We start from the raw sequence: 20,897 nt of genomic DNA on the forward strand, positions 1-20,897 counted from the left end.
TAATTGTATAAACTGTAGCCACACCAAAAACTTTTGCCTTAGGAGTAAGGGAGACCCATTTATTTAAAGCAAGTTCTCACATGTGGTTCAGCTTTAAAGTCAATGCAAAACCAAAAAATTTGGAGGGGTAAAACATTAAAAAAAAAAAAAATTAAAAAGACATTAAAAAAAAATTGGAAGGACTTTCCAGCACTTGGCTTCGCTGGGCTGGAAGATTCTTGGTGGTGGTGTAGTGACCCATGGGTGTGGATTCAACTGGGACAGAGGGAAATGGAGCTGCTTTCCCTCACTCTTGCAGATGGCTTCACTTCTAGTTGCTTCTCTTTTCCAGTAGGAAGGGGGTGCTTCTCACCAGCTTTTATAAAGCGTTTCTGAATGTTGGTGGATGAGAGCTGCTGCAGGAGTTTGCAGGCATTATCACTGCTGCTGAGAACAGGAGGAGCTGGTGCACAAATCCGACAGGGGTTGTTGTAGCAAGGTCTGGCAGCTTTGGATTATTTTTTTTTGTTAACGCAAGCGATTACAGAACCTGAATTACCCCTCACTCCCTCTTGAAGTTGGAAAGAGGATTAGAAGGGCAGATGGTACAACATACCTGAGGCCTGACAGGGAAACCGGCTGCTTCAGCTGAAATTAGGAGCTCTAGCTGCTGTGCGCTCCCTGTGTTTGCTCACACCTTGGCTTGCCAAGAGAAGGCTGGAGACACCTCGCGATGACGCTTTCCACTGGCCAAGGCTCCCACCGTGCTCCAAGGACATTTCCAGGCAGCGTCCTTAGGGAGTTGCAGGGAAGCAGCCGCTCCCCCCTCTCCTGCAGCCAGCTAATGGAGTGACTGTAGGCATATTGCAAAAGGGGAAAGTACCAGGAACCTCCAGGCTATCAAAATCCTGTGCTGAAGGCAGCGTGGAAGCTGAGTGGCGAGACCCGAGGAAGGCGGGAGGGAGCCGCTTGGCATGGAGCAGCGCTGCTCCCCAGGAAGGGGCAGGGGCACATCCGAACCAGGCCAGGAACACCACCATGTTCCCATAGCGTCAAGCTGCATCTCTGATGTTTTGCAGCCAGCTCGCAGAACTGAGTCTGTGCGAAGTTGTACCTCCAAATCTGGGATAAATGAGCCATCCTTCACTGGAGGGTAACCACTGCAAGAGTGAGCCCTAGTGCTGAACCAGAGAATTACAGTGGCCTCGCACCCACGATTTATGGTGATGTGATTCACTGGGGGGAATGTGGGACCCAGTCCCCTAAAGGTGTTCCTGAAGAATCAGGGATAGATAGGTGTTTAAATAGCAGTTCATTGTTCTGGGACTGGACAAGGATGTTGGAAGTCCTTTCCTGCCATCAGGTCAATAGTCCTGTTTCCATTTTGCTGATAACCCTTTGCTCTTGCACATGAGAGGCAGGTCATAGCATCATTCTGGAAACTCCCGTTTCCTCTGTGGTTGAAGAAAATGTCCTGAATATGTCTGGAACAGAGACTGCCCGGGATCCAGGGGCTGTTGTCCCACCCCATACCGTGACTTTATATCTTCCCCTGACTGCATTCACCTCTTTTGCTTCTTTACTTCCATGGCAACTCTCCCAATTTGGGGCTTTTCTCAGGAAGAAGTCACTGAGGGTGATGTCGCGGAGGTAATGTTGGCTGTGTGTGGAGCATGCCTGTCCGTGCCTTCCCACTTGACTCTGATGTATGAGCTTTACAGCTTCCCGTTCCCAGTCTAACAGACAGACCATCACAACGTGTTCCCAGATCCGAACAAAAAGATGGAGGGAGGCTTTGGGGGGATGGCAGGGAGGAGTGCTGGAATTGCACGAACAGGGTGGGACTGTGGGGAAAACATCAGTGTTAGTATTTATGCAAAAAACTGCAGTAGCCTTGCAGGGCTGTGGATGCCAAGAGAGCTGGCCATAAATCACACCATGACGCCCCGCAGCTCCTCAGCAGCTGAAATGTGCTTTTAACCCTGCCTGGTTAATTCCCATCCTCGGAGCATCTGTGGCAGAGCAAGAAGCTTGTCTGGACGGTCCTGCAGGTGCATGAAGAGGAGCAATGTGACTTGTGGTGCACAGGGCATCCTCATCCCTGCCAGTCCCTGTGTGTGAAGCTAATCCGTGCCCAGCCATCCCAGTGGGAAGTCTGGACGTGGGGTGGCATCTGATGAGTTATAGGAAAATGTGTTTGGGCTAAGCACGTGTATGAGAGAGAAAATGGTTTGAAGTCAGGCAACACCTTGTTCTGATCTCCGTCAGTAGAAGTGCCGCTCCACACTCCTACCCACCTAATTGCTGGTTTTGCCTGTAGCCAGATACGTTAAGTGTCCCTCTCTTGATTTGTCTTTGCAGTTCTTCACTTGCCTGGTGATCCTGTTTGCCTGCGAAGTTGCGGCTGGAATTTGGGGATTTGTCAACAAAGACCAAGTAAGACAACTCCAAAACTTGTGTTTGTGGGACCGGGAGGCAGGGGCAGAACCGCAGCAGATCCCGGCATGAGCTGTTTTGCTCGTGAGCTGCTCCCAGACTGAGTCATGGGGGCTTGGATTAGCTGTGTGATCCAGGCAGGTCACCTAACTCCTCTTGGCTGGGCTGATGAACTTTAAATGTGAGCACTTGATGGTAACAGCTGTCCCTTACGGTATATAGTGCAATGTCTGGAATAAAAATAGCCCTGTCTCGCTTGGGTCTCCTCCTTGCTGCCACACTGTCAGTCACAGTGTGAGTTGATTCATGTATGAAGTCATGAAGGAAAGCCATCTGCACGTCCTAGGTGCCAAAGAGCAAAGAGTGAACCCAGCCACGTGGCCCCAAAGCGAGGGAATACCGTACGGGGAGAGCCTGCGTCTGCATTAACAGGATTGCTTGATGCTTCCTGCTCTTTGCCAGTATCATATAACACGCTGTGGGCTGTTCGCTTGCCAGGACTGAACTTGCTGCTGGTCAATATGCTCTGCACGCACGAGGGGTAGAAGTCACTTGTCTGTCCCAGGCACCCTGCTAGGGACTGCTCGGATGAGGTCCTCTGGCTGGAGGGGGTTAGCAAAAGGGTAGGACTGAAAATTGCAATTTTTCACCTTCCCCTTCTGCTCACCTTCCCTTCACTATGGTCACATGTGCTCGCACGCATGCAGAGTTTGGTCTCGAAGAGCAAAACTGTCAGTGGATGGGAGCCATGGCCGTGCTGCAGCAAGCAGGGGGCTGGGTGTTGATCACTCAGCCATCGAGGGTTTGGAGGAGAGATGGGGACTGCTTGTGCTTAAAGCCAAGGTTAGACTCCCTGGCAGAGCAGGAGATGTGTTTACTAAGAGCTGTAAGCCAGCTGTGTAAGTAGGTGGTGGCCTGCTCAGCTTTCACATGCATGTAGGCCACAGATGACCAGCTCAGCCCTGAATGGGAACACCCTTGTAGTCATTCAGCGGAGAGAGCATGACTTCACCGGAATAAACTCTTCCGTGGCTAAACATATTATTATGCAGGCAGGGTGCTGTTTCCTAGCAACTTTGGCCAGCTAATTAACCTTTGCAGAGGGGCTGTGCCTCCTGCAGATGTTAGTTTGTGAATCCTGAAGAGTCCAAGATGTGCGACTGAACCAACAGCAAAAAAAGTGAAGCCTGAGTAAGGAGGGACCCCGTGGCTGTTGCTTTCCGTGCTGGGGAGAAGGCAGTTGGCCATCAGAGCATAAAGCTGAGAAATTTAGGATTTGCCAATAGAAGAGCAATTACCTCAGCCCCTAAAATTAATTTTGCAGTTTAAAATGAACAGTGGCAGTCTGTTGGCCTCAGCTGCTTTTGCAGCCTTGATGATGAACGGGCTGTTTGGAAGTCCCCGCTCACAAGGCAGGCGGCTTGCTTCTCCCCGCCTCGGTAGGGGCCATCTCCAGAGCAACACGGGCTGGGAGGGAAGCGCTGAATGATCCCAGCCACTGGGAGCTGCTTTCAGCAGGGACTCCGTTCCGCCTGGGTTTGCAGCCCCTTGGGGGGACAGTCATCTCCTACCATGCAGGCGCAGGATGGTCTTCCACAAAGCTGGAGGCAGTCTCTCCCTCAGCCTGCCTTCTTGGAGATGCTTTAGATACAGGATGGGGAGGCAAGAAGTAGGATTATTATTTTATTTTTTCCCATGTACCAGAGAACATTGCCCTCCAAAGCAAACTTTTTTGAGCAGTGACGGAGAAATGCTGGGATAATTGATTGAAATCATGCTCCTTCTTGCCGCAGTTTCTTTTTTCATGTGCTAATCCAGCCTGCACCGCCAAGAGCAGATGTTCTGGAAAGCGTTTTCCCTTTCGTACTTGCTTGTATTTTTTTCTTTTGCTTCTCTCGCATGTCCTCCTTTCATCTGTCTCTCCCAAATTATTGGAGCATGTTAGAGGAGAAGCCACAAGGCCAGTTTCCCTGAAAATGAGTGTTTTTTTGCGTTGTGGAGCAGACCCCCCATGGGTGGCTGCAGTTTACCAGCCCAGGTGGCAGGGCTAGAGTACGGATGAGACTTCTCATATAACCATTTACAGGATGGGAGTGCCCAGCTCCAGGTAGGGACCCAGCCAGAGTTTGACATCCATCTAAAAGCACCTGTTTCCTGACCCAAATGAGCCGCCTCACTAGGCTTTAGTGAGCAGTCTCTCCCAAATTCCTGCCATCCCCTCTGAGCTAGACAGTGAGTCAAGGTGCCCATGCCTGCAGATGGCCTTGCTTGCGCCCCCCACCTCCTCCTGACTTCCCCAGCGTGTCCTGCTTCTGCAGCCTCGGTGGGAAACGTGTTGCCTGCTTGCTTTGCCTCCATGTGTTGGGTGGTTCACAACAAGCCGTTTCTGCATTCCTGAGCCCAACAGCAAATCCACATGGGCTGAAGGCTGTCTCAGATCTTGTGGTTCACTCTCCAGGCCTTGGCTGTCTTTGCCTGCTAGAGAGAGCTTGTGGAGCACTTGGATAGTGTTGGCTGGAACCTGCTGGCTGGTGGGTGAGGTTCTTGATATTTGCTGCTCTTAACACGCTACGGCTGGAGGGACTTGAGCCCTATGAAAGACAGGCCTTTTTTCACACACCTGTGCAAATAAATGGGGTCCAAATCTATTTAAAAACTGCTGATCCACCTGCGAGTGCCATTAGAGGGCACATCTGCTGGATGGGTTTCCTCTTCCTCCTCTGGCTAAAAGGGAGTTTTTCGCCTGTCTTTCCTAGATAGCCAAAGATGTGAAGCAGTTCTACGATCAAGCGTTTCAACAAGCACTCATGGCAGAATCGGAGACGAACAACGGGAAAGCTGTAGTGAAGACCTTTCATGAAACGGTAAGACGTCGGCGGTCTTGCTGCACACTCTGCTTAGGCTACGTGCAGTTGGCCAAAGCAACCGCTAACGGATAGGATCCTGCGTGCTGCGAATTACACCCGGTTAACTTCTGCGTGCGGTTTGCCAGTGGGTAAGTGGTGAGGAGCGACTGTCGCTGTGCATAGACTGATCCTCCCCACTGCGACTGCACTGCACACTGAGGCAGAGGCAATAAGCACTGTCCTCCAGGGTACCAATGCCAGACCTGTCTGGGACTATTGTAGGAAGCAGCTGCATTGCATGGAGAGAAAAAAAATTTGGAGAGTTATACCCCCTCCCTTGTTTCCCCCTCCAAGATGCCTCCTCGGTCTTGTGTGGCTTCAAGGATGTTTAATGGTGGGGGAGCATTTCACTAGTGTTTGCTGTCTGCTAATGCTGTTTCTTTGTTTGTTTGGTGTTTTTTTTTTCTGCTCTCCATGTAGCTGGACTGCTGTGGTCCCGATAATGCAATAGGAACTGTCACTCACCTGTGGAGAGACGACCTCTGCCCAAAGAAGGAGCCCTCCCTGAAAAGCCTTCTTGAGGTAGGCATGGCTGCTCTTCACTCAGCATAGCTCCTGCGAGGAAGCTCAGCTGCCAGTGAAATCTGGGGATTTGTTGGGAATTAAATAAAGGGTAGAGATTTCATTTATTTGGGGATGATGCAGAGGGATGTCAGAGGTTCCCGGCAGTTCTTCCTTTGCTGTTCCTGCTTAACGGGGCTGGCAGGCGCAGAGGGGTGAAGTCTGGTGGGAAGTCCTACAGCCAGGACCCAGGAACGCGAGCAGGACCGGGGGGAAGCAGACCTGCCTTTCTGGGTGCTGGGGGTGGGTGAGGGGAGAGCGGGCTCTCTGACCAGCATGTTTCTCTGCTTCAGCCCTCGAACTGCCACAAAAAAATTGATGAGCTGTTCTCTGGGAAGCTGTACCTGATCGGTATCGCTGCCATCGTGGTCGCCGTGATCATGGTAAGCGTGACTGCTCGGTGCCCTGCTGTTGTGGGATGGGAAAAGCTACCTCGGGGTGCCCTGGTCCTGTTCCAGCTGGGCTGGATCTGTCCCTCCCCTCCAGATGCCCCTGTGGCACAGCATGCAGCGCCAGCCCTCTGCACCCCAGCTGCTCAGGGATGTAGCAAGACCGAGGGCTTCGTCATCCCTCTGGGGGTCGGGATGTTAGGGCAGGTGCCCAGCGAGCGCGGTAAAGCAGGAGCACCTGCAACCCCATCCAGAAGGGCAGAGCACTGTCAAGCCTCCTCGCTGCCTGCAAAACCGCTTGTTTCTCAACCACGTTTTGTCACTGGGGTCTGCAGCAGGAAGGGGTTTGCTTTCTTTGCAGTGGTGGGTTTGCTCCCCAGTGAGCAGCGGGTGGCGTGGGCTGGTAACCCAGCTCCTGCGCAAAGGCTGGGCTGTAATGGCAGAGGGATCTTGGAAGTGTTTGCTGTGTAGCTGGCAGCCGGGAGGCTTGCAACGTGCCACGACTGCTGCCAGCAAGAGAGGGGAGAACATCATCTTATCTCAAATTGTCCAACTCCTAATGAACAGCAGCAAAGACATAGCATCTCGGCCCTTATCTCTGGCATGAGAGTGTTTATGTGGAGTGGGGGACCTCGGACAGGGGGAGCTCCCGCATCGTACTGGTCGGCGCCTCACTGGTGCCCTGTGTCTCCCGACAGATCTTCGAAATGATCCTGAGCATGGTGCTGTGCTGTGGCATAAGGAACAGCTCCGTCTACTGAGCGTGAGAGCCAGGGAGGGGAAGGGGGGAGCAGGGCGGATGGCGCTAGAGGGGACCCCAAGTGCCACCAAGTGACCAGGAGACATTTCAACAAAAGACAAAGAAAACTATGTATATAACTACTTCCAATATTACCATACAGTACTTATCATTTTTATTTTGAAGGGTTTTTTTTTAAATAAATAAAACTTTCCCGTATCCTTTTGGCTGAGTTAGTTACACATCAGTTTTGTGTCATGGGGAAAGCTGCTGTAGCAGGAGATCGAGTCCTTCCTTCCCCTTCCCCACCCCCTGTAACTCAGAAATAATGGTGGAAGATGTACAGAGGAGAAGGCTGCAGCCTGTTATCAGAAAACTTTGCCTTGGTTTTTACTCTCTTTTTCAACACTGACTTTTTTTATATACGTAATTGGATGCTGAAGCAGGATTTAGCATTTTTGTTCATTTGTACTCATCTTTTCCTACCATCACCCCAACTCCCTGGTGTTTCCAAGCTGTCCATAGGGAAGCCTGGCTGACTGCTCGAAGCCTGGGAGAGAGGAGAGGAGAGGAGAGGAAACAGCCCCCATTGCCTGGGTGCGACGTGTCCTGTGGGAAATGCAGGCGTGTTGTTCCTCTCCGACCTGTTTGCATCGCTAGGTCAATCCTTAATGGAAGTCATGCTTAAATTTTTTTTACTCTCTGAAGAGTAGGGATGGTTTGGGCTTTTTGTTTCTGTGTTGTTTTTCTTGGGACTATAACTTCAAAAATTGGCTCATTTCCATTGATTCGTTCCATTAAAGGGTCAGTGACTGAGGGTGAATTGTAGTCCCAGTTTTTCAAATGTAACAAACTGAAAATTAAGTCACTTTTTTAACCTCCAATGTTTCTTTATAGATGTCTGGTTTTGGAAGAGTCTAGTTCTGTACTAAGTTTCCACTGTTAAGCTAATGCTTGCATACAAATGATATTGGAAAAAAGAAGAAAACTTCTTTTTTAAAAAAGAAGTCTTTAACCTTAGAGATCCTGCATTTATCTGTTGCAGGATGACGCTTGGGGGTTCCCAGCCATATGCATACATGTTTAAAATTCATCTTTGCATCACTTTCTTATTAAATGAAATTTTCCTTACTTATAGCATATTGTCGCACACTGTAATGTTGCTGGGAAATTGTCATAACCTGATTTTGAAAAAAAAAAAAAAAAAAAGTTTATTTTTAAGACCTTCCAGTTACATCAACAGCAGGAGATCAGCTTATCAAAGCAAGGGAATTCAGGATTTTAGGTCGCACCAGTTGAAACACTTTCTTGTGACCTGGTAAGCTTTGATTGCCAATTTGATGTGTGTGGCTTCTGTTGTATGCCACTCCATTACCATGTAGATAGAGGGGGAGAGTGACCCAGGACCTATGTAATAAAATCAGAGTGTCTCTAAAAAGATGATCTATATGTATAGTTCTATAGATATATATTTTTAAGCAAAGCCTTTTCCTTAACTGTATGGGCACTTGAGCTGGAAATGATAGTATCTCTCAGCTCTTTGCCACCTTGAAGCAGGTAAGGGGAGGAGCTGAAACTAGTGATCGCCTTCCCCACTTCAGGAATATTTCTGTTTCTTAAAGTATTTCCCTCTCCCCCTTCGTTGCAACGAAGAGCTTCAGATCGGATAGCAGGGGAGACCCGTGATCATTTTAAACTAGTACCTTGTCCACTCCACGTGGCTGCCATGGCCTTTGCCACTACAGGATAGGAAATTCCTGCACTGGGGCAAATTGATCCATTCGGAGGCTTTTCCCCTTTCCACGTCCCCCTTTCCTCTTCCTGCTTTTAGTATATAGGGCCTTTAAAAAGTATACAGGTAAATATATATATATATCTATCTCTCAAGTTGTGCTGGGTAAGAGGAGGAAGTGCTTCAACAGAACTTCGGATTGAGGGGTCGGACAAGAAAAGATTCAGCCTTAGAAACAGCCTTAAAGCAACACTGCCCTGAATGTCCACGTTGTGCACATTGAGAATGAGACGAGGTTTTGCAGTAGGTAACCCCTTCCCCTGCTCCCCAGCGTAGCTCCTTCAGGTCATCTACTCTGTTATGTGGCTATATGTATATGCATCAACCAAGCATGTGTGTTTACATATATGTGCATCGGGATTGTTAGCATACAGAATGGATGTGTAACTTGCCGCCTTTTTTGTTGACTGTGGATAAATGTGTATAAATATGCCATTAAGCTTTCAGTTCTGTTTTCTTTCCTTATACCGTATTTTTGATATTGTTCAGTATTCAGTTGATGCTGTGTACGTAGCTGGAGCTCTGTTTGAAGACGGACTGGGTCTCAACGCAGGTCAGGTGTGTCCTTGGACATGGTAGGTTTAGGGGTCTGGGTTGTCCCAGACAGGAGCAATTGGGAGAAAGTGGTACTTGGAGAGGGAGTCTGAGAGCTGTGGGAGGAAGAAGAGCAGGGTGTTTGCTCAGACCACGTCCCGCACGGGCTGCAGTTTGCTCTCTGGCTCATTTCAGAGGTGGCTTGACACTGTGGGGAGCTCCAGAGGCAGCTCCCTGGGCCACCTCCTGTCCCTGTGGCTGCTGTGGGAAAGGTGCTGCAGGAGGGGAGCAGCCAGCAGCAGGGAAGGTCGTGGGAGGGGGCAGAAGGTGTTTTGCAGGGGGAGGGTAATGCTTTCTTTAGTTACTAGCTGAGAGTCCCCATGTTCGATGGAATGGTCATCAGCTGTGGCAGGAGGAGTCAGCCCTGGGAGAAGAGGGACAGAGAGGAACAGTCATTTTTAAGAACGATGAAGTAGCTGAGAAACCCTCACAGAAAAGACTACCTACTTGGGTCTCCTCTAGTCCGGCCTCCTGTGAAGTGGGACCCGAGTTAAAACAAACTAGAGAGGGAGCTGTGAAGGGCTGGGGGCACTCGCCCTGTTGCAAGCACTCAGGATCCAAAAGCGACAGGGCTCTTCTGCCAGTCGGTCAGTCCCAAAGCTGGCTGAGGTGAAGGGGAAGAAACCACTAGGCAGGACCCCCGCCCTGCCTCAGACCCTCTCCTGCATACCAGCGCATTTGTGTGTGCGACATGGGGCCCCGTCCTGCTGCCCTCCGCACCCCCAAAAAACAAACGAAGGATGAAATTGTGGGCTGTAAATACAAACGCCTCCCTCTCCAGGGAAGCGTCCTCCTGGAGCTAGCGACAGCTGAGAAGATGGCTGTGAGCTGAGGTGGGGAGGAGGAGAGAGGCTGGTGGGGATGAGGAAAGTCAACTGTCCAGGTCTAAGTTCAAAGACCACATCGAAAGGTCAAACAGAGCCACTGGCAGCTTAACTGAATGCTTGGGATTTTTTCATACTGTGGAGCATGCCACAAAGCAGTGTGTTTAACTTCTTTCTGCCTTTTTTTTTTAAAGAAATGAAACAAAAATCAAATTAATAAACATTTCTCATAGTGTGCATAGTGTGATGAACCGCTGCAGTTTTACAACCAGTTAACCTTAACACCAGGATGCTTTGTGAACCAGGCTTCAACAGCATGGGTTTTTCCAGCCTCTGGGAGGGGGGCCTGCCGGCAGGCTGGGGCAGCATCCAGAATGGTGCTGAGGGCAGGCAAAAAAGTTGCTGCTGGCAGTGGTGGCTGCTGCAATTGTGCCCCCCCTCAAGGGAAGGGGGCCACAGCTGTGGGGGAGCTAATGTGGATTGCAAAATAAGGGTGACTGTGCTGAAATTCGGGGGGGCTGCGGTGGCAGTACTGCACACACTCGAGGGGCGTCTCCTCAAGTGACCGAAAATGGCCCAAAATGCTCTCTGCTGCCATTCGGCCAGGGGCTGGTCTGATTTTTGCGGGTGGTCTGGTAGTGCCACCGTTGCTGCCACCGCCTGCCCCTCTGCACCATCAGGGGAAAGCCTGGCTGGGAGCAAGGGGGGAGGCCAGGTGCTGTGATCCCACAACTGCCTGCCGTTCTCTGCCCTTGCTGCGTTTGAAGCGGGAATGTCCCACCGGGGCCGCAAACCATCTCCCGTACCAGTACGGAGAGGGAGGGAATGCCGGGCGAGGGCGAGCAATGTTCAGCTGCTGCAAAGAAAGGCGAGCCCTGCTCCTGGCGGCTGTGCCTGTGCTACAAGATCATGCCCATCTGTTGTTCCTTCACTTGTTTACCTGAATGTTAATGGAGTCGGACATAATGACTTCTGGAAAGAAAAAAAAAAAGTGATATTTAAAAACAATAAAAAAAAGAAACAAAGCAAACCCCCTTGTTAGTGGATTTTTAATGATGTGTTGTCAGATCTTGTTTCTTTCCATCGCATACAGATTTCTGCCACGTCTTCCAAGGGAACAGGCTTGTCTCGTTCTTGTGTTCAAGCAAAATTCAGGCTGCAGGGAATGCAGTCCTTAGCTGACCCTCTAGGTGGTTTCCCATGAACGTGATGCTCTTTGCTTCACGCCTTAAAACATTTGTGTTGTGGTGCTGTGTTGTTGCTCCAGATGGGGATAAAATTATTCCTGCCTCTGGAGGTAGGATTAAGCTGATGTGAGTCACTGTCAGACTCGGGCTGGTATTCAACAGGGAGAAACGATAGCGGAAACTAACTGGCGAAGCACAGTGCGTATTTGGCATCCAGGGCGTGTGCCTTGGGACCTGTGCCTGGAAGCATAGCTGGGATCTCAGCCCTTCCCTGGCTAAGTGCAGTCCCCTCTGTTTGCACCTCAGGTCTGAGTACTAACACTGACGTGCTCGGAACAGATGAGTTGTATGTGATGCTTGAGCTGAGATGCTGGGAGAGGACTGGGCAAACCAAGCCCCTTTAAGGTGCTGTTTGGTGCAGACACGAGTTATTCCTGGAAAACAGCAGGCCTGCTGTGCAGGAGCCTGTGAGGCCACACAGATAAACTACTGTGAGGGGACGGGGTGGGTGGAATGCTTGCAGCCCGCTTGTTCTCATATTGCACCGACAACCCTGGCTTACCTTCTCTTAAACATATTTCTCCAGAGGTCTGAAGGACTTGGAAAGTCACTGGACACCTCACTGCGGACTTCTGATTCCTAGGAATGAGACTGTGGAATCTTCTTGTTTTTGTGAAGAAGAATTTTCACAAAATAAAAATACAAGTGTGAATTTTTCTAAGCTAGACCAAGTTGAGATTTTTTTCCAGTGGAATTCTTTTCCTCCCCCCCTCCCAAACTGTTTTTTTAAAAAAAAACCAAAACTCTAGACTGTTTCTAATGAGAAGTTTTGGAGGTTATTTTTTGCTTTGGCGAGCTCTATTTCGTAAGTCTCTTCTGGGCTGTTTGTGTTGTAAGTAGCAATGTGCCTAATTGTTTCCTACTAAGACAGCTGCGACTAACATATAAATTGCTTACGTCCATTCCCTAATAAGAGGTTGTCTAAGCTCTAACCGAGATTTGCAATATTCCCACAGGAGGGGAAAAAAAACAGCCAGCTCTCTCATGCAAGAGCTGTTTATGGGGAAGGTTTCTGCAGAGGAAAGCACCCTCGCCGCTGGATCCTGGCCACACCCTCCCTCTGCCTGCCAGCTCCACTTGCCAGGCTCAGGGATGAGGGATGTGTTAGATAGCGGCTGTGCTCACATTCCTGCTCTGAGCCACCATTGCCTTTGCTGGGCATGGCAGCGTGGCCCTTCCAGTTAGGGGAAAAGAGGGAGTTTCAGCTCCAGGGCAAGCTGCTGACAACAGAGGAGACTGTTCTGAAAAAAAAGCGAATATTCCAACAACCTCCTTTACTGACAGGACCAGTAGGGCCGGGAAGCTGTGGCTGCGCCAGAGAGGAGGCGAGAGTGGAAATACAGCCCGCAGTGAGGGAACGTCTGCCATCAGTGAGTGCTGGAGGGGAGAGGGAAACAATTAACTACCTGACCAGCTCTTGATTAAGTGATAAAGACACAGGCTAGAAACCCCAAATCCCATACGAACCATGCTGTGCAGTTGAACTAGAGGCACGGTGTTCGGCTGTGTATTTTTGTCTGACCGCTCCTCTCGGTTTCAGCCTGGGGAGCATCAGGTTACCTTGCTGGGGGCATAAGCTAAGCAGGAGGGTGCAGAAGCGCTGTTCCGGTGCGATCTCTTCAGCCAGCCTCTGGCAGCTTGTCTGACGTGGGCGGCCTGATGCTTCCACTTCGGAGCCCAGGGACCTGGAGCAAACAGAAAACACCTCCCAGCCACTGAAACTGCTGCATAACTGAAACCCACGTTGTGTTCACCCTTGCAGATACATTAGAGGGCGCATACACTTTGCAGCCAGGCATGCTAGTGTGGACTGCCTGGCATTTCTCACTGGGTTTAGATGACCCAGCTCAAGTGCCAGTGGTTGCAAGTAACATTTCTAATTAGAGTTTAATCACACCTTTTCCTTTTAAGAAAAAAGGTGTTTCTTGGCCCTGCCTTGCTAGGGCATTCCCTCGTGTCAGAACACAGCTTTGCTGGGTACAGAAGCGGCGTTGGTGTTAGGCCAGGCGAGACGGCGCACACACAACACCCTGCCTGCTGGCTGTGAGTAAGCTGGTAAGATTTCCTCCAGCAAGGGTTAGCGGTGTTAAATGCAAAGCCCTGTGTTGGCTATGAAGTTGTGTTAGTTAATGAAGCTCCTACAGGTCATGTTCTAACAAGAGGTCTGGGGAGTTTTAGGGTTTTGTGCTTTTTGTTTTTCTTCATGTTAACTCCAAGGCCCTCACCTCAGCTGGTTTCAGTGACCTTTCAGCTCCTCGCTACTGCTGTTAGTATCAGGTGCGCTGGGGCCAATGACAGGAAAGAAAAAAAAGAAGCAAGAATTAGAAGAAGGGTTTTTTTAGTACAAATATTCTGTAGCTAAATCGAAATGGAACAGTAGACTGCCAACTGTTTTTGTTTCTTTTTACAATTTCAAATAATTACAGAAAGCATTAATTTTGCTCTTAAATGACTTCGTTCCCTCCCACACATGCATTGTCTCTAACAGAAAAAGGAGCTGTGGGTTCTCCCTGCAGGTCCTCTCCAGGCCAGCAATAACATTATTATTGTGAAGAATCAAATTGATAAAGACCTTTGTAGCCTGCCTGCATTAAAACTCACTCCACAGGAACTAATTTTATGTAGTTACCTTAGGGGGGAAAAAAGCACCAACATGGGTAAACAGCACTGGAATAAATCAAACCTGCTTGCAGGTGAGCCAGGACCAAATGAAAGTGCAAAGTAAAACAGGTAAGTGAAGCTCGGTGTAGAAGAGAGGCGATGTCAAGCACTGAATCCCGGAAACTCACCCCACGGGGGATTTCAAGGCCATTTGTAGGCTTTCCTTCCTGCAAATGGGAGAGGGCAACTCGAATTATTTTCTTCAGCCTGTACCCGTTCTGGCTTGGCGTGACTACCTTCTCCCAGCAGAGAAGGATGCGGTGGTCACTGCTGTGCTTGTCCTTTTTGCCTGCAGGAAAATACTCCTTTCCCTCCCCGCCTCCCCTCAGGAGCTCCAGCATCAGCTGCATGTGGCCATGCCAGACTAACTTCCCTACTCCGTCCGGATGCAGGAGATGGTGAAAATGCATCTGATCGCTCTATATGGCTCGCAGGATCTGGTGCCTGCTAGGGAATCGCCTGCTGCTTTCCTATAGCCGTGGGGAGAGGGGCTAGCGGTCCCAGCCAGGCGCCTACCCCAGGCTCTGAGCAGAGAAGCAGCAGGAGCCTGCCAGTGAGCAGCGGAAACAGTTACCGGATGGAGGCCAAACGACAGATTTATTTGCAAGAAAGGAGCATGAGGCGCCCAGTAATGGGGCTGAGATTGGTGTGCATTTGCACACACTGCCCCCGCACGCAGGGACGTGCTGGCTTCCTGCAGACGCTTGGGGCCATCTCTGCGAAGGCGCTGGCCCCTCGGAGCCTGCACACCAGACACGGCCCGCTCGCTTGGACGATGTCCCACGCTGCAGCTCGGATCCGCCTTCCAGCCCCTCACCCCTCTTCAAGCCACCTTAGTTCATGCCGGCGAGGGGAAAACGCTTTACCATCTGTTCGTCTTCAGAGTCTGACTCATTATTTTTATTTCAGCTGTCACCAAGCAATAGCAAAAATCCCAACACACCAGCATATCCACTGCTGCAAACTGTCTTGTCCTCAGCCACCAGAGAAAAAGCAGCTCATCCTCACTTCTCCGCAGTGTGCGATACTAAATCTGCAAAACGACAGGAAGGAGGAAAACAGTACAGTCAGCTTCTGAAGGTGACCTTGGTCATCAAGGTACACGGCGTTCAGGCAAAAACTGAGAAATTGTAGCCTCTGGTAATGGAGGAATGGGGCTTGTCTCTGAAGGCACCCGCATCCACAGGTGATGGAGATGGTGGAGGTGGTGTAGCCCTCCTCTGCCCCTCTGAGCCCCTAATCTAGCATTAAAACCAGGGTTCAAAACAAAAGAGCACCATCGTTTGTACCAGTCCATAGCGTACCCTGCTTGTCTCCAGCCTTACAAAAACAGGGCATGCTGCTGCTGCTTACTCCACATGTTCTTGCCTGCTCCTCAGTACCCTCAGAGGCTCACACCAGGTGTGTCCCCAGCACCCTAGACAGTGTTACACAGTGCTGGTAGCCGTGGTTTACTCTTGGCTCCCTTTGCCTGTTTACTACCCTCCTCCTCTCCGTCTGTGCTCCCCTACCAGAGGACTCATGTTTTCCTCTCTTCCCTGCGCCAGCCGGTAACGCCTTTGAATGCCTGTGACCGTACTACCATATGTGTATACATTAAAAAACCAGGCTCACCAAACAGGGAAACACCTCTGGAGATGTTGTTTTAAAAACTACAGCATGACTCCAGCCAGACAGAAGACATTTTGCACTAACCTCATCGTTGCTGCCAAATGTGTTCCAAACGCAGCCCTCATCTCATAAATTACCATAGTTAGGAACACTCCAGCAAGCGAAAGTATATATTTGAAAACTGACAATGCAAATGAAGTGGCTGCAGTTTATATTAGGGGTGACTCACAGCGAGACCGAGCTCGAAGGGATCCAATGCAGCTTTCTCGGCTGCGGCCGCAGCCTTACCTCTAGCACACCCGTTGGCAAAGCAACTGGTGATGCAGCAGGGTTGGGATGCCATGGGGGGAAAATCCAAGTGCCACTAAAATCAGATAAAGTGGGGCTACACGGTAATTTCTTCTTTTGTTGCAAAACAATGGCATAGATGAGCTTTCCTTATACTCAAGGCCTATAGCAAATCCCTCAGAGCAGGGTGGTCTGAAGAGGTAAAGGCACGACCTTTAAGGGCTCCGGCCCTTTGCAGGCATTAATTTAATCTAATGATGAAGCCCCAGGGCCAGGCAAGGCAGTAGGAGAGCCTGAGCCTGAGCCAAGGGTGGAGAGGCGCCCTGGAAACTGCTGGGCCACGTGCTGGTGCAGCGCACCGGCCCAGCAAACCTTGCCTTGTCTTTTTTCCTTAACATAGGGTAAACTGCTAAATATTGAAGCCACTTGGGAAATATATTTCCACTGAAAATTTAAACTGTTCACTGAAAGAAGGGGGAAAATTCAGACATCTTTGGCCAACACCAATAAAACTTTTTCAGACAGAATTCCACTTCTCAGTGCACACATAAAAAATGTTCTTCTGGGCCAGAAAATGGATTTTTTTTTTCTTTTTTTTTTAACGGGTAGTGGTTTTATGCCCCAAGTGACTTGGGGTTTTCTGGTTAGAAATTAAAAAAAAAAACAAACTAAAACAAAACAAAAAAGCAGACACTTCCTCTGAAGTTTTCATTGTGGCCAAACCCTGCCTTTCTGATGAGAAAAAAAGCTCTGCTGACATGTTTTTTTCCAGACTGCTTAGGGAGGGGGAGGCGGCGCCGCCCCTGCCCCGCCGCCCCCCTCCGGCGCCGGGCAGCCCGCGGGGCGCCCGCCGTGCCTCAGCCACCAGGGCGGCGGAGCCAGCGCTGCCGTTCCCAGCCGCCAGCACCACGGGCCCGCCGGGGGGCACGGCCCAGCCCCAGCCTCGCCCTGCGCAGGCGGCAGCGCCAGCACCTCGCATCTCCTCACAGGCTACAAAATGGCGGGCGAGCGGCCGGCGCCGTGCACCCTGGGCGCTGTAGTCCCTGCGTCGCCGCGGCGACGGCGGGGAGGGCTCAGCCCCGTTTTGCGGCAGGCCCGTGATATTTTCCCCGCCCCCCGGCTCTCAAAATGTCCCCCGCCGAGGGAAAGGCGGGCGACTACAACTCCCCGGACGCAAAGGAGAGAGGCGGGGCGGGGAGGGGCAGAGGCCTTCCGCTTCCCGCCCCTTCCTCGCCGCTTTGCCTGCTGGGAGTTGTGGTCTCGCCGCCGCCCGCTGCTGCCCCGTGGCGGCTGGTAGGGACTCAGTGTCCCAGCGCGCCCCGCGCGGGGGCCGTCGCCGCGGCCGTAGGCGGGGGGGAGAGGCGGGAAAGGCGGGCGGCCGCTGTGAGGAGGCCGTGGGCCCGTGCTGTGTCGGGGTACGGGGCGCTTCCCCCCCTTTCCCCGCCGGTTCGCGCTGTGTGCCCGGAGGTGGCGGTGGGCTGGCGGCCTCCGTGCGCGGCGCTGAGCGGGAACGGGGGGCGGCGGGCTCAGGGCGCCCCTGTGTCGTGAGGAGAAAGGTGTGGGGGCTAGAGGAGGGTGGCAGCCCCCGGGCGTGCAGAGGCCTGCGGGGCCGGGGGGTGTTTGCATCCGATAGGATCCCGGCCCGGGGAAGGGAGCTGGGCCCGGGGCGGGCAGGACGGCCGGCCGAGGCTGTGGGCTGCACCCGCGATGCTGGGCAAGGCCGTGGGCTCTGTCGTTCCCCGCTCCCCGGGCTGGGGTGCCCTCTGGAGGTGTGAGCCAGGGCCCGGGGGCTGCTGCCCTCTTCCTTGGTGTGGCGGCCTGTGTCAGCACCGTCCCGAAGCACTGCGCTGTTGGCCCAGCACGGCTGGCAGGCTTTGCTGCGGTGCTGCCTCTGCAATGCGAGCAGGCTCGTGGCCGCGGTTTGCAGTGACCGGGGTCTCTCTTTTCCTCACAGGCTGCACGAAGCCGCACAGAGCCTGTTTGAGTGAGCCCAGGATGGCAGAGTCCGGTGGGGACCTGCCCATCCAGAGAGACGCCATCCTATCCGAGTGGTGCTGTGATCACGTCACCGTAACAAACCTGTGAGTCTGTCTGGTGTGCTGTAAGGGTCAGTATGTTTGGCTACTAATGCTGTTAAGGCTAAAACATCTCTCTAGGAGCAAAATTTTTTCTTTCTGCTTAACTGCCCTCAAATAAGAGATACCCTAATTCACAGCCAGTGATGAACACTTATACTGCCATCTGAAAACAGCTGGTTTAGTCAGTTATGTGCTTCAGTGTCTCTTTTGGGTTGTAGTCATTACTTTTCATGTGTTATAAAACTAAGCGGAAGAATGTTTGATTTTCAGATGATTATTTCCCATTTAGGGCTTACACTGAAGGCAATGTTTTCTAAAAGCAGTCATCAGATCCCTTTTGTCAAAGACAGCCAGTGTTTACATGGAATGTAGCACTCGGTCTGTCGAATTCTTCAGAATTTGAATTCTCTATGTTTTAATGCCTCAAAATCTGGCCCTAACTATGAATATGACCTTTTTGAAAACAGAACTCTTTGGTATCCATGGTCTTAGTACTTTGCAGCACTTAGTACTTGCAATGCATAACTATTATTTTTATATTTCTGAGCTGCATTTAATACTGTTCATTTAGTAATGGTTTACTGCACATGCAAATTACAGTTTTATCTTTTTAAAACCTCTCTTCTGTTCTACAGAATAAGGTTGGCAATATGAGTGTGGAAACTGAGTAAATATAGTGGTGCCTGCCTTATTAGGCTGTGTGTTGTTCTTTTGCCAGAAATCCAGGAATATCTCCAGGCTTTTGTGCCAGCATGAGTTTGTGTCAGATTTAGAACTCAGTTCTGCAGCTTTGGATGATTCAGGGGGAAAGAATTATTTTTAAAACTCATTTTAAAACTACATTTCCAGTATCTTGATGGAAATGTTTGTTTTCTAGGGTGGAAGTGCTGAGCTCTTTGGTGGCTTTAACTGACCCTCAGGAGGGGAAGCTGACTCAGTCTCAAGAGAAAGTGAGTGACTAACAGGCTTTCCATGTCTGTTTACTGCATCATTTCAGAAGAACCTATAATTAGGTAGCTGAGCTTATTCTAATAATATATTAGAACTGTTTCTGTAACTCATGTTTTTGTGAGTTGAACTGAAGTGTGTGTTTGCTAGCTCTGTTTCTCATTGCCCGGCAAGCAGTAGTGTGATCATCAATCGCCTCAGTTCCGCAAGGTTCCCTTCAAGCAGGTGGCAGAGTGAATCAGGTGTTCCAGCCGCTGCTGGAAGTCAGGCTTCAGATCACACTGTCTTTTTACTGACTGAAGGGCCAGCTCTTGCAGACCCTTAGTTGCACCCTCCCCTTGTTTCCATGCACAAGCATGGCATGTGCGATTAGTTTTCTTAATCCAGTGGGACTGATGTCTTGAGCTGGCTCATTTTCTGATTCCAGGAATGTAATGACATGAGAGCTTAAACCCAGGGAAGGAGTGGAGCTTGTACTTTATATCGCTTTAAAGCAATCCTGAAACTGTAGCCCTGATATTTTTGTGGCTTCTTTGGCACTGGCCTTAATTAGTAATAGTGTCCTTTATAACAGGCAGAACGTGATGATTATTGGGACAGGAGGTACAGTGGCTAATGCAATAAAGGATTGTAACGGCCAAAAGAAAGTGTGGGAGATTAGGATGTGTTTTTGTGGATTTATACAGTGTGATAAATGCAGGGTGTAATTTGGAGAGGTCATTGCTGTCTCTTGGAAGATGTGTAAGACAGTTACGGGGTATTCAGATTTGCTCAGAAACTTTATGCTCATCTTTTAGTAATTGAACCTGCTGTAACCTTTAATGAAATTTGGTGTGCAACCCTATTTTTAATTACTTCATATTCTTGCATTGAGTCTTGTGTAAGTCTTTAATTTTAATGTGCATTCATTTCTTAAATAATGTTTTTATTTCAAGCAAAATTGCTTAGAAATCCCTGAAGTACAGCTGCCCGTTATATCGCAGTAATAATTATTTCGCATGGCACATAATGATAGTCTCATACTTGGTTCTCATTTCACAGTTGAATTTTTGTGCTCCTTTGTATTCTAGGCACTAAACTTGCTGGGCATTTGGAAAACCGTATTTGCAGCTGTTCCTGGGCCTGCGTCAAAGACCTCAGTGGAGTGACAGCTCAAAGATGGGAGATCAGGATGCAGGTGAACCCTTTCTGGGGATAGTGACTGGTGGTGCCCCAGACTACGAAGGAGCTCTGCCCTCAGACACAGTGTCGCTCAGCGATTCCGATTCCGATGATTTGGGGTTAGCGGATGAAGCGGAAGTTGATACAATATCTCCTGAGGAGCCATCTGTAGACGACGGGGATTACAGATCAGGGGAGACCCCCGACTCTTCAACCAGCAGTCACAGATCTCCTGTCCAGCCGTTCCATCTGAGGGGCATGAGTTCTACGTTCTCTCTCCGTAGCCAGAGCATTTTTGATTGCCTGGAAGAGGCGGCCAAGTTGTCTGTGCCCTCGATGCCTGAAGATAACGTTGTTGATGGGAGGTTTAAGCGTCCATTGCCACCAACCACAGTTTCAGGTAACAGGGTTCCAGAAGGCCTGGGAAAGCAAGCCAAACCAGCGCAGGCTCCTAAAACCTCTTCTGCAGTGCCTGACTACGTGGCACACCCAGAGCGCTGGACCAAATACAGCCTAGATGGAGTTTCAGAGTCTAGTGACAAGACTAACAGGGCAGTGGCCATGGAATTTCTAGAGGGTTTGAAGAAAAGAGGGGAGGAGCAAAGCTCAGCTACCCAAGATAGCTACGCCCCGTGCTTCAACCAGGACCCTTCCAGCTGTGGAGCTGGAGGATTGTCTTCACC

The 20,897-nt window shown here is 50.4% G+C and overlaps 2 protein-coding genes across 2 annotated transcripts in view; both read left to right on the forward strand.

The window, feature by feature from the left end:
* The window catches only part of CD81 (CD81 molecule), a 34,881-nt gene extending 24,426 nt beyond the window's left edge, over positions 1-10,455 (forward strand). Inside the window, exons 4-8 of the mRNA XM_082316734.1 lie at positions 2,341-2,415; positions 5,172-5,279; positions 5,742-5,843; positions 6,176-6,265; positions 6,970-10,455. Coding sequence (XP_082172860.1) covers positions 2,341-2,415; positions 5,172-5,279; positions 5,742-5,843; positions 6,176-6,265; positions 6,970-7,032 — 438 coding nt within the window. The 3' untranslated portion in view covers positions 7,033-10,455. The remainder of the gene's footprint in view (positions 1-2,340; positions 2,416-5,171; positions 5,280-5,741; positions 5,844-6,175; positions 6,266-6,969) is intronic.
* A 6,922-nt stretch (positions 10,456-17,377) lies between these two features.
* Positions 17,378-20,895, forward strand: TSSC4 (tumor suppressing subtransferable candidate 4; the record flags this gene model as incomplete). Its single annotated transcript, XM_082317297.1, has 4 exons — positions 17,378-17,442; positions 17,982-18,108; positions 18,983-19,055; positions 20,124-20,895. A coding segment is annotated over exon 4 (684 nt), but the record flags the coding sequence as incomplete, so codon positions are not given.
* Between the last annotated feature and the right edge of the window lie 2 nt (positions 20,896-20,897).

This window comes from Platalea leucorodia (genome assembly GCF_965183815.1).
Source record: "Platalea leucorodia genome assembly, chromosome: 7".
Lineage (NCBI taxonomy): Eukaryota > Metazoa > Chordata > Aves > Pelecaniformes > Threskiornithidae > Platalea > Platalea leucorodia.